The sequence below is a fragment of the Castanea sativa genome, chromosome 1 (assembly GCF_040712315.1).
Source record: "Castanea sativa cultivar Marrone di Chiusa Pesio chromosome 1, ASM4071231v1".
NCBI classification, from domain to species: Eukaryota; Viridiplantae; Streptophyta; class Magnoliopsida; order Fagales; family Fagaceae; genus Castanea; species Castanea sativa.
The window spans coordinates 26595577-26608223 of record NC_134013.1 but is presented as its reverse complement, the minus strand read 5'-3'; the positions used below and the strand labels follow the sequence as shown (position 1 = coordinate 26608223).

At 34.5% G+C, this 12647-nt stretch overlaps 1 protein-coding gene across 4 annotated transcripts; it reads right to left on the bottom strand.

Annotated features, from left to right (window-relative positions):
• Window positions 1-5999: 5999 nt before the first annotated feature.
• Window positions 6000-12248, bottom strand: LOC142621810 (uncharacterized). Of its 4 annotated transcripts, none has more exons than XM_075795173.1 (6): window positions 12112-12248; window positions 11140-11739; window positions 8139-9772; window positions 7014-7193; window positions 6681-6867; window positions 6000-6610 (listed from the first exon to the last, which is right to left on the bottom strand). In XM_075795173.1, the coding sequence occupies exons 2-5, from the start codon at window positions 11723-11725 to the stop codon at window positions 6682-6684; spliced, it is 2586 nt and encodes an 861-aa protein (XP_075651288.1). In that variant the 5' UTR covers window positions 11726-11739; window positions 12112-12248; the 3' UTR covers window positions 6000-6610; window position 6681. The 4 variants fall into 4 exon arrangements, with proteins under 4 accessions (XP_075651288.1, XP_075651289.1, XP_075651290.1 ...); XM_075795174.1 differs by having other exon boundaries at window positions 6681-6861; XM_075795175.1 differs by having other exon boundaries at window positions 8148-9772.
• Between the last annotated feature and the right edge of the window lie 399 nt (window positions 12249-12647).

Here is a 12647-nt window from a genome sequence, read left to right as displayed (position 1 = left end):
TGCATAGCCTCTCTTTCACATGTTTTTAAGCCTCATAAAATGTTTGCTCATCTTTTTAAAGTGCTTGTTTGTTATCACATGTCTAGAATAGGGTTTAGTTTAGGGTTTCTTCATTCTAATGCCATTTATTCACATGTTCATGCATTGATGTCATAGGTGCTATGTTGTTGAAGGGTAAGTCATGCATTAACAATGTTCATGCATTTATGTTAGGTTTTCTTTTTGATTAGGGTTTCTAAGATGTTAATGTTTTGTGTTTTTTTTTACTCGATGACATACGTTTGCCACCATGTTTTGTTTTAGATAGGGTTTTTCATATGCTAGATGTATGATTAGGGTTTCCTTTGTTTGACTCTCTTTTGTTTGGATAAATTGATAAGTATGGTTGTTTAAGGTTAAAGATGCCATGTTATTTGTTAGATGCATGTTTGTGTGTGTGTGAATCTAGAATACGAGTATTTAGATAGTTTTTTATATGAGGTTAAGATATATGACACAATGATGGGAGGCCAACCTTAGGGTTGGGCGGTCTTAGGTACCTAACACCTTCCCAAAAGCGTACCTAAACTCTGAACCCAAACTCTGGTAGTAAGATCAAAGGTTCTTCCTCGAATAGACATTATATTTATGGTTTCTAGACCATATAACTAGGTGGCGACTCCATTTTTGATGTGTCCATAGCGGTGATGTAGTAAGGTAAGTCATGCATTCGCAAGGACATGCATTGCTTTTGAATATGTGTGAGATACCATGCCCCCCGGACCATTTTTTGGTGTTGGGCCAAACCCACGTGAATGGGTGGAGTCATATTATTGTCTCCCAGAATAGAGGTTCAACTAATTATATTTTCCCTTTCAGATTAAGGGTTTTATAATAGAGTCGCCACTTATTTAATTATTGGAAAAATAAGAAAACTAAAATTGAAAAATTCCTCATTTTATTGATTTGAGAAGAAATGTACATTGATCATAGGAAATTACATAGGGTCCTAGATACAATCTAAGATAAAGTATATGGCTTTGTTTCCTAGTTACAATCTAGAGATTGAAAATTACATGGATAAACATTTAATCTACTAACCCTTGATCTAAGCTCGGAGGTTACGTTACAAGATGGGAAGGTGTTAGGCACTCACCTTGCCTGGTGAAACCGATCTTATTTATATCATATCATCCAATATGTTATCAATCAATTTGCATGTTGAATTTAATGTGTGTGCATGTGATAAACCCTAATTTAGTTTATTAAGCATTGCATTTGGATTGAAAAATAAATTCTAGTGAATGTGTGTGGATGATGATAACCTAGATTCAAGAATTTGAGAAAATTATGAAACAAACATGTTTTTCATATTTTTTATGTAGATTTAAGATCAAAGCTAGTGTTATGCATGAACATGTGATGAACAATCAAGAACATGTGAAGAGCGCATATGAAAATTTAAGAACATTTAAACATATTCAAGGAATTTAAATAAACACTAGCATGCTTCAATTCTACTCTTAGCATAATAATATAAAAAACTAGTTAGAGAAAGGGATTATACCGGCACGCAAGATCCACACAGTGGGGGAGGAGACTCTTGATGGAGGTCCTAAGGGTAAAGTAGAAAAGAAGAACTAAGAGAGGGAGAATGAGTCTCACTCAATACCTTGAGTCTCAAAAAGACCAAGATATGATAAGACAAGACTACTCTACTTCACTAGAACTCAAGAGAGGAGACGATAGGGGGTTTTGTGTCCTCTAGAATAAAGGAGAGAGGGGGTTTATATAGTAGTGGTGGAGAAAATATAATTGAAATGTCATTTAATGAGAGTTGACAAAGGATCAAAGAGAATAATAAACCTAGACTCTATTTCAGTATTTAGAGAAAGTCGGTGCATTAAATGTGGAGGTTGGTGGGAGTGATGAGCAAACAAAATGACCTAGAATTCGGTTTTTGCTGTAGCTCTTGTAATAGCCCGCAAAGCCAAATTCAAAAAATCATATCTTACTCAATTCTAATTGGAATTATCTCATTCTTGTACTCAAATTGAAGCCTTGGATGTCTAGTTTTTGGCAAAGAAACCTCACTCACAGATTCAAAATAGTTTGAGAGATATCAACAAAATGGTAAGCAAAGGTCATTTGTTAGAAAATAATTTCAACTCAGGTAACATTAATAGGCCCCAAATTAGTTTCCAATTAACATTAATAGGCTCCAATTACTTCCATTTCAAACTTAATCAATTCCAAACTTACCCCAATTAAAAAGATAAGTACATAAACTACTCATTGAATAATTAATATTTAATTATCTAATTAATCAAGTGTGTGCAACCTTACCATAAGATGTAGTCCTAGCCAAATTAAATTATGACATATCATTAATTTCAAATTGATTATAATTATAACCAATTGGAATCAATTGTTCATAATAGTCAAGCTCAATTTGTGATAGTACATCTTGGCAATTAAAACTTGATTTGATGATAATTTTTAATTTGATGGTCTGATTAAGGCTTATGACCAGTCAATTTGATCATTACAACTTCAAGATTATTTTGATGAAATGAAATTAAGGATCTAGTGGCCACAATTAAGATGCCTATTCCAAAGGTGAAATTACTCTTTTACTCTCCATGTGAGGTTAAATGTGAATTGCAAAATAGAGTGTCAACAATATGATCTTGCCTTGGTGATGAACATGAACATATTTGTTTGAATACCATCTCTTTGATGTTTAGGTAAAGTAACATGCTTGTTTGATTCTGTCATGCTATGTTTCTACTCTTGGAAATAAGTGTTAAAATGCCATGATAGATGAATGCTGGGTTTTGGGATGATTATACCATGTTTGTATATCTTAGATGCATGCTAAGGTATGTGTGAGTTAGAATAATGATTTTGAGCTTGCCTTTAATGGAATTAAGACGTTAAACACAATGAGTGGAAGTCGACCCACAGGTCAAGTGGGGTTGGGTGCTTAACACCTTCTCATCCCCATACTTAAATTTCAAACACGTGTTCTAGTAATAGATCAGTCCTTTCACGAAAGGTCCTAATATATGGTTTCTAGACCTAATCTAGGCAGGGACTCCATTTTTCTTCGCCATTGTCCACCTTAGGCCAAGGCATAGTTCCCATGGTCGCAAGCGCTTGCACCCACATATGATAGATAAAATCATAAAAGTATCAACAAAAAAAAGTTAAACTTCAACAAAAATATCTATATATAAAAATAAAAATAAAAAGTAAAACTTCAAAAATTATACAGCTTCTTTAGGGTAAGCTTATTTTCATTGTCCCATTGCTTGACTCATAAAGTAGAAAGAATAGACAGTGAAGAAGGATTTGTCTTCCCATTCAGGGCTAAAAAAATGAGTGAATAAAAGAGAAAGGACGCCACGTGTTCTCATTTAAGCACTCATCCCAAGCCTGACCCAAAACTTTAATTGGGCTCCTGTTTTAAGAAAACTACAGCCCACTGATCTAAAACAACGTGTCCTAACCCAACCAAAGAAAAAGGATGGCTCAGGTGGGCCGAACGGAGAGACGACTGACCAGCCCATAACCAGGTCTGATCTCATACATATTCATTTCAATTTCATTAAGGATGTGAATATTGGGGCATACAGCGTTGAAGATTAGAATCAAACAATAACTGAGCCATTATTTTTTTTATTTTTTAGTTTAAATCTATCACATCCACCCACTTCTGTGATAGAGTTTAAACCTATGCCACACTAGCTGAGCCATTACATTACATGCACCAAATTCGATTATTGTCATTTACGCAACATAACCAGTTGGAGCCAATCCCAGAACTTGAAGAGAAATAAAACTACACATTTACTTTTTAAATAGTTTTATTGCTTTGATGGAATTATATATTAAGCAATAAAACTAACATTTTAGTATTTATCATATGTAATTAAAAAGGTACTAATATGATAAATACACATTAATTATTTTAAGTGGCACATTAATTATTTAAGTATAGCCTAATGAAATTTGAATTCATTTTTCTTAGGTTTATATGAGAAACGATTTATTTGAAATATGATATTCTTGTTCAAATTTAGTTGCTTTTATAATAATTGAAGCAGAATTCAACAGAAACAAATTTTAATAGCATTCTTGAATATGCATGTAACATGTAGTCTATCTATATCATGCAGTTTTCAAATTTGTAAACACGTCTAGTATGATCAAATCACTGTATCACCAAGCCCTTTTAGATATACGCTATTGACAATTTCTTGAGGACCTTCTTCTCTTTTTCCCGTGTGTGTTAATATACTTAGTATTCTAAAAAAAAAAATCACTACATCACTTTTATTGTCTTTCTATTTTGTCTATAAAATATAACAATATTACAATTTTTTTTTATAAAGAAAATTATTGAAATATAAACAATTAATAATCTTTAATGCACCAAAGAATGAAATAATGCTTTTTTTTTCGAAAACCTAAGAAGTAAAGCAATTCATACCATTGAGAATAAAAGCAATTTGCAAATGAATACATACCAATTATAAATTCTTGTAACCAAATATCATTATGTTGTAAAAAAAAGTATTCAATTGATTCTGATCTTATAAATCAAGAATCATTGTGATCTTTATATTCACCAATGCAAGTCCCATTAATTCACTTCTTCTTCTTCTTTTTTTTTTTTTTTTTGAATTAGGCATTATTACTGAACTGTTAACAGTCGTTCAGAACAATGAAGTATATACCACATTCAGATTAGTCACTTGGAGGTCATGAAATTTTATTACTTTTGAACACGATCCACATTTTTCTTCATCCAACAAAGTTTCTTCAGTTTCCTTCTTCATTTTCTGCCCCTCTTAATCATATCTACAGTCGCTTGTGGGAATGACGAACCACTCTTCATGATTACGGTCTGGTTAACAAGAAGCATAAGAATGAGATAAATAACAAGATGGTTTTTGTTTTATTAAGAGAGTACCATAGATTTGTCAAAGATGAAGAGTGTAAGAGAGAATGTAAACCTTGGTTGTGGTTGAACTGAATTCAAATGCAATAATACAAGGTTAAGGGAGAATTTATAGTATAAAAAGTTGGTTATATTGTATAAAAAAAAATTGAACAGAACAACGCACACAAAGAGGTCCACCACAAGGATTTAAAATTAACAAGCCAAGCCCAATAAACTAAGCTTAGCTCGCCTTGCATGCTGGTTGGCTCCACTTCATTCAAGCTACACTTTCCATTTCATTATTATGTCTTCGAAAAGACATCTCCCACAGGTTGCACATCTTCATTGATTTATTTGGCCTGGAAAATATTCTAGACTAAAGTATCTAGAAAAAATATATCTTCCACAAAAGTATCTAAAAGGAAAAGGTAAAACTTTAAATAAATAAATAAAAAAGTATCTAAAAGAAAAGGTAAAACTTTTATAATAATTTAAAAAAAAAAAAAAACAAAGTATACAGCTATTAACTGTCATAAATAATAATTGAAAGTAAAGAATTTGTATTCCCATTCAGGTCTAATGTCATCCATTAGTTAAGGAATATGAATCTGGGAGCTCCGATCGTGATCCGCGAGCTCCGATCCAGCGTCCGCGAGCTCCGATTCACGGCAAGACCCACGAGCTCCGACCAGTCAAGCACTGATTTGTGTCTGTTTGTGTATGTCTGTATTTTTTTTTTTTTTTTTTTTGAGCAAAGTATATCTCTGTGTATATTCTGTGTTAAGAAAAAGATGAGAGAATAGAGTCTGTTGAGCACGAATCAAAGAGAGAAACAAAGGAGCGAAGGAGAAAATGATAAAATATTGTATAAACGAGCTACAGTAACCATGTAAATATACACGGTTACTGTAGCTCGTGGATGGTTTGCACGATTTTACCCAGTTTTAGCTCCATTGATTTAGGAGATTTTTTGCTCAAAATGTGTAAAATTGAGGAATTTTTGCATTATACATGACTATCCACCAACTGATGTGGATGCTCTAAGATGTTCAAGTCCAAATAACAATTTGAGTTGTCAATTTTTCCACACTGGCTGAGCCATTACATGCAACAAATTCGATTAATGTTATTCACACAAGCTGGAGCCATTCCCAGAACTTGCAAGTCAAGTCATTCTTCATACATATTACAGTTAACTAGTTACATCATCACAAGATATTAACTCTGGCCTCTGCGACAAACTTGTCACCATTAAACTAAAAACTAATGGTGTTGCAGTTCAAGTTCAACTCCCATCTTCTTTTACAGCCTCCAATCTTGTCACTAATAAAAACTCCAACAGTCTGTCACCTCTCCAAGATCCTGAAGGAACAAACTTTACAAGATGTGGCTGCAGCCAGATTTTTGTCTGACATAGACTGCACAGTGTTGAGACATGCATGACTTATGAAACTGCTCGTATAGATTTGAGGCCTTCATCTTAAAATAGATGACCCATGCCCAAATTTAAGCCATGACATCTTTAAACAAATTACTTATACCATTCACACGTACAAGTGCAGTATTTGTAGCTTTGGCATTCAACAACAAAAGCCAGTGCTTGCCGCATTACAAATTCCCACAATCTCCACATTCAAATAGCTTTCCTGACACCTTGTTTTTCTGCACAAGCTCTTCTAGCACCTGACAGAGCCAAAAAAAAGGGTCACATTATAAAATGAGAAAAAGGTCAAGAGTAAGGAAAAGTACCTACCTTAGTTTTTGATTGATTTGCATCCATCCATCCCATCAAATTTCATGCTTAAAGCATGAGTTTTATATTTCAGGGCACATATTGTGGCTTCAGCCTCAAGCCATAAGTTCCTATACACTAAAGCTTGTGGATGCACCTCTTCCTCAATCTGATGGTTTTCTCTCATTCCCTTTGTAACAACCTGCAACTTGACAAAGATTTGGTTTCACTGCAAGCTAATTATAAACACTAAGGCTCCCCTCCCCTTTTTTACAAATGAGAGAGAGAGAGAGAGTACAGAAAGGAATACATCAAGCCCCAATTTAATAATTCTCAGCATAATGACAACCAAACCTGGATGATATCATTGCCCTTCTCAGTGCCTACATCACTGTTTGAACAAAATGAATTCAGCCCTCTCTCATTGAACATGGTATAATAATTCTTTGGCCCCTCACAGAAATTCTGATTGCCAGACTCATGTGGAACAGCCATTGTCTTTGTCCATGCTAGTTTAAGTTCCATGCTGGAGTGCTGAAAAGAATATTATTCAGGTTTTTATAACCCAACAAATGTGTATTTGTGTGCTTATGAATTACTCTCCCCCCCCCCTTCCCCCCTCTAGCCTTAGAAATAACAGAAATGATGATGATGATGATAATATTCATTTCTTTTGATCATGTTGAGTCAGAAATCTATCCACTAATCAAAACTAGCAAATCTTTAGAAATAACAGCTAAACCACGAAAAAAAAAATGAAAGTTATTGTCCTCAAAGAATGAAACAAATCAAATCCACTGGAATAATTCTGATGAATTATGCTAATACAATTCCAAAATACATAAAATGCACATTCAATAAGAATCTTCTTACATGCCAGGGAAATTTAGTAAGAAAGTGTACTTTTAGTGTAGAACTAAAAGCATGAAAGGGCTAAGTCTCATTCTAGCTAGGCAAAAACCCTTAAATCCATAAAACTCCCAAACAAGGTAATTGAATTACTCCCCTTCCCTCTACTCTACTCTCCCTCCTTTTTTAAACATCCAAACAGGCCATAAGGGACTCTTAGAATCCACAAGAAAGAACTTTGGAATTCACTAGAAATAAGGAAGATCTCCATTTTATTGAAATGTGGATTGTTATTTTTGTTTATAGGCTTGCAGGTCAATTTAAGGGCTCCAGAAAACTCATTTTACAAGTAAAAAATTACTAAACAAATCCTAAATAAATACAATACCATACAAGGCCCCTTAACTAGGAAACCAGTAAAACAACTAAAAATAAGGACATAAATCTCTAAAATCTAAAATTCAGAAAATACATAAAATTATCAAAAATAAAAATAACAAATGATAAAAATAGACCCGTGTTCTATCGTACATCAACTTTAAAGGAAGGCAAGGTTCATTCTTGTTGTCTGATTCACCCACAAGATTCTTCAGAAAAGATCACAACAATCAATCAAACCAACACACACACCTGCCATACCTTGCAGTGTTCTGTTGACTTATAAGGACAGGAAGGAATGCCTGTTTGAGTTGATTCAGGCATTGGTGTCTTTTGTCCAACCCTACTGGTGGTAAACATATAAAGATTGTTGATTATATGCTGAATTATGTCACGCTCATGCTCATTCAATGATTGTAAACTATTTGAACAATTGTGTACAAGCAACTCTGACAGATCCTGCATGGCATTAATCACTATCTGAACATCTATTTTAGGAGGTGTAGACAAAGACTTAGATACGTCCTGATGTGTTTCAGTTACATCAGTATGAAGAGCAACTCGGGAAGATGGTGGACTGAGGACATGTTCATTTGCAAGAACAGGCACCACTGTTGAATCACTATGCCCATCATCCTTGATTCCTTGAGAAGAGCCTTCAACATCTGCCCCAGTGACAAGCCTCCCATTATATGTACAGTCTTTCACAAGAGATGGCAGAATCATGTGAGCAGAATTGAGCAAAGCACTAGTTCTTGAGTTATTGGACAGAGCAAATTCCTTTTTCACTTCATAGATGTCATCAGAGCATTGAGTGTCAATTCCACCACTCGATTCATAAGGATGTGATCCCATTTTGGCAGAATCCATATTTTTATATTGTCTTGGTGATACATAAATAGCTGAAGTTTCACTCTTCTGGAAAGATAAGAAATCACTTCTACCACATTCATTTTCATGGTAGTCTTGGCTTCCTTTAACATTACTAGGGAAAAACTGAGGTGCCAGAGGATTTAAACTGTAACTTGTTTCTATCTCCTTTTCAAGACGTTGTGAACTCACAGAGCCAGAAACACCAAATGGAGATTGACAAGAAGTCAGGGTACCTTTCCAACAGGGTGAATCCAAATCAGAGTCATTCTCATCCAGCACCTTAGAAGAACTTTCAACAGTAACACCAGATTTTATCACATGAGGTTGCAGAATTGAATCATCAGGGATATTGGTAGAAGTAGTTTGTATCTCAGATGTTGCTGTGAGTAAGGGATCCACACCATTAACAATGATAGGCTCGTTACTTTTTTGTTCATTATGTTTTTCCATCAAGCTTTTATTGTGGTAGACCTCTTTGCATTTGGCATTCAGTAGGACATGCGGCTTGTTTAGGTTTAATGGAGTACAACCAGTAGAATTCTCATTGTTGTTGAGTGCATTAAAGCCCACAGAATCCGTATTCACTGACAGCATGGGATTAAGGGGTGAAACAGTTATGCTAGTGTATGGTGATCCAAAGGATTGAGCTAGCAATGGATTTGTTTTTGGTGGAGAAAAAGTATGTTCAGCTGAGGAAGAATCAAGTCGTGGGAAGGATCCCTTGTATGAAGCAGCATTCAACTTAGAACTGCTCAATGGCACTAATGGCATTGTACATGACTGTTGACCTTGAGGAATATTTTGGAGTGTTGCAGTAGAGCACAAATCTGATGATGTTGAAAACTTAAAAGAGATGGGCCTAGAACTTTGCTCAGGAAAAAAATCAGCATTTACTTGCTCTGTGCCAATAGATTTGATTTGATTTTCTCCTCCTAAGATCATACCAGTTAATTTTCCATGAATATTGCCAGAAGTTTCACCACAATGCTTCAACCCTTCAGCAGCATGCTTTCCTGCACAAAAACATCTCATAAATGCAAGGCTTATTGTGGCTCTCACAATCAAAAAGTATAGTTATCATTTTCGAGTACTCTTTATGTATTGTTTTTCCTTCCTATCATCAAGTTCTCCGGTTCAAAATAAAGCATCACATCACAAGGCTTTCAAGAAACTCACATTTAAACTTAGTCAAACAAAATTTTTAACCATGTAGAAGAAGAACAGTGCATGATGTCTAACATATTAAAATTTCATAATGCATTGATCTCCAGGGATACAAATTATATTGAAATTATTTTATTTTTCTAATAGAATTATTGAACATGACCATTAAAGGCAACTCTTCCAGGAATATCCATATACAAGTAGCCATATAGTCCATAGCTTTCTTTTGTCATTCCAATGCTAACAAATATTCATCTATGGAAAGTTGTTAGGAAATACTGTGTTTTTCCAGGTCTCTCCAATGTACATGTGTCATTTCTCTAGTAATTTCTAACTTTCATAAAGGTATAAGTCAAAATGAAGGCGTATTATTGTATATACATATTTAACATAATGAAAAATTAATTCTCCCTTCAGATTGTAAGACCTAACTCTAGGTGTTTATGACCTGTTTTCTTTCTATTCCATCTTCTGGTACATAAATCTAAAGACAGAGTTTTCCTCCAAGCCAGTTGGGAGGAATCTCCTCCAACTAATTATGTGGCACTTTATAAAACCATTCAAGCGTATTAAATCACATAACTCATTAAATAGCTCAGAAGTACATGTGGATGGTCTCTTGAATTGCCACATAGTGGAATGGAGGAATTTTCCTCTAAACCTGCTTGTAGGCAAACTGTACTCTCTAGTCTCTCCTAATACTACTAGCCTACCTTGTAATCGCACATGTTCATAAAGCAAGGACCCCACAAGTGAAATGGTCGTGATACTTGGTTCAAATACAAGCAAGATAGAATTAGAAGTATAAAAAATATTCTCATATAAGAGATGCAGAGTCTGAGAATTAAAGCTATACAACCAACATGGGTACGCATTCCAAAACTTCATAAGAAAAGCATTTATTAATCAAATAGAAACAGATGTTGTACTCAAGCTACAATGCAGAAAAAATTAAAATTGTTATTTGCATCAGTAACATACCAACTAAAGAAAATGATTTAATATTAAATGAATAAAAAGACTACAGACCTTAACTTTTCAAGACAACACTAAGTTAGGTACATTAAGGCAGAATCCAGCAACTAAAAACCATGAATCTTCAATACATTATCAAAATACAATATTATAGAGTTCAGATATAAGAATAAGAATCAGAAAGTCTAATACAAATCACATGCAAGATTGCAATGGAATTCTCCATGTAAAAGAAAGATACCTTGCTTTAGCAGCAAGCTCTGACAGACCATTGAATCTTCCTTCCAAAAGAAAGTCCCTTTATGATCACTTGTCTTGTCCTGTTCCGCATTAAATGGCAAGTCAAGATCATCGGCCCTTCGGCCAACATGGCTCAAACCTGATAAATTCTGGGTGTAACTAGGCATGGAAAATTTGGTTAATGGCATTGCATCAAAGTCTGACTCATAGGGTACAGCAGATTCAATATTTCCTTGCAATGCCAATGATGAGTACTGTGGATAATAAGATTGGGCATCAGAATCACAACCTGGGGTATTATCATAAGGGAAAGCTTGGGGACACAAATCAGACTGATGGCCATAAAATCCATAAGCATCCAGGGGCACATTGTTCATGGAATCTCCTTCCAAATTGAGATCAGTAACGGAACCCAGAAAGGAAAAAGAAAGGTCAGAACTTTGAGAATCGCCTAGTGAAGGTGAAGAAGATAGCTGGCTTGAGTTAGCCAACAGATTCAAAGTGGTTTGGGGATTGAAGGGCTGAGCTAAAGGTGACAAACGGGATGACAAAGTCAAAGACAAGCCTCTATCTCCCTGACCCTCCATTTTTGTTTCAGAAGCTGAAAGCAAAACCAACCCAGTTGATCATAAACAAAAATCTAACATAACCACAGACCTAAACTCAAGCTCAATTAAAGAAAATTTGCCAAAATTGGTTCTTTACAGCAACAAACAAGTGTAAAAAGAACCAAAGTCCTTTTTCTTATCTTTTGTGTGTCCAGAGAACTGGGATTCATTGCACAGCATTTAACACGCAGAGTACTCAACATAATTTAAAAAATAAAAAATAAAAGCACTAACATATAATCATCATCAATAATGGTGTAAAATCCAATAATTATAATAACGATCATATATGATATATGCATGTGTCAAAACTCAAAAGAGTGATATGAGATAAGAGAGGAAGGAAGAGATTTTTCCGAACATACCAAGCAAAGATAAGAATGACAACTTTACAAGTAAAGTGTTTGCTCCAAATTTTAAGGTCTTAGTTTAAAGTGGCTCTTCCTCTACCTTTGATGCTTTGAGTTTGAGGTTTTAAACTCTAGTCCTTTCAAAGCCTGGACAAAGCAAACTAGAGTTTTAGTGGAGAAGGGGAACCAACAATCACGCTATTTCTTTTTGCATCTGTACCCTTGCTTCTTCGTTTCTTTCTATTAGGGCCCCTACATTGTGTGTTATGTGTATAAAAGCTCATGTACAGGGCTTTCACTGTGTGAATTGTGAAATAGCGTAGACCTAAGTCCTAAGTACAATGCTTATATTTCTTAATTAAATTCGTATATTAGATTTAATTATTCCTGAAAAATACAATACCTTTTTTTACATTGGTCAGTATAGCTATGAGTTTGAATATAATTAAGAAACTTAAAGACAAAATATCTAAAAAATTGTATTTAAATTTTTTGTTATCAGATTTTTTTTCAATAGAGAAGCAAATTGGAATGCTTGATTTCCTATTTCA

What these genes read in the sequence shown, in the direction of transcription:
- LOC142621810 (XM_075795173.1), bottom strand. Translation starts at nt 11,725, where the DNA reads ATGGAGGGTCAGGGAGATAGAGGCTTGTCTTTGACTTTGTCATCCCGT. An exon ending in AACACTGCAAGGTATGGCAG is followed by an intron (nt 7,194 to 8,138) that starts GTGTGTGTGTTG and finishes TATTCTTTTCAG; the next exon opens with CACTCCAGCATGGAACTTAA. An exon ending in AGGGCAATGATATCATCCAG is followed by an intron (nt 6,868 to 7,013) that starts GTTTGGTTGTCA and finishes ATCTTTGTCAAG; the next exon opens with TTGCAGGTTGTTACAAAGGG.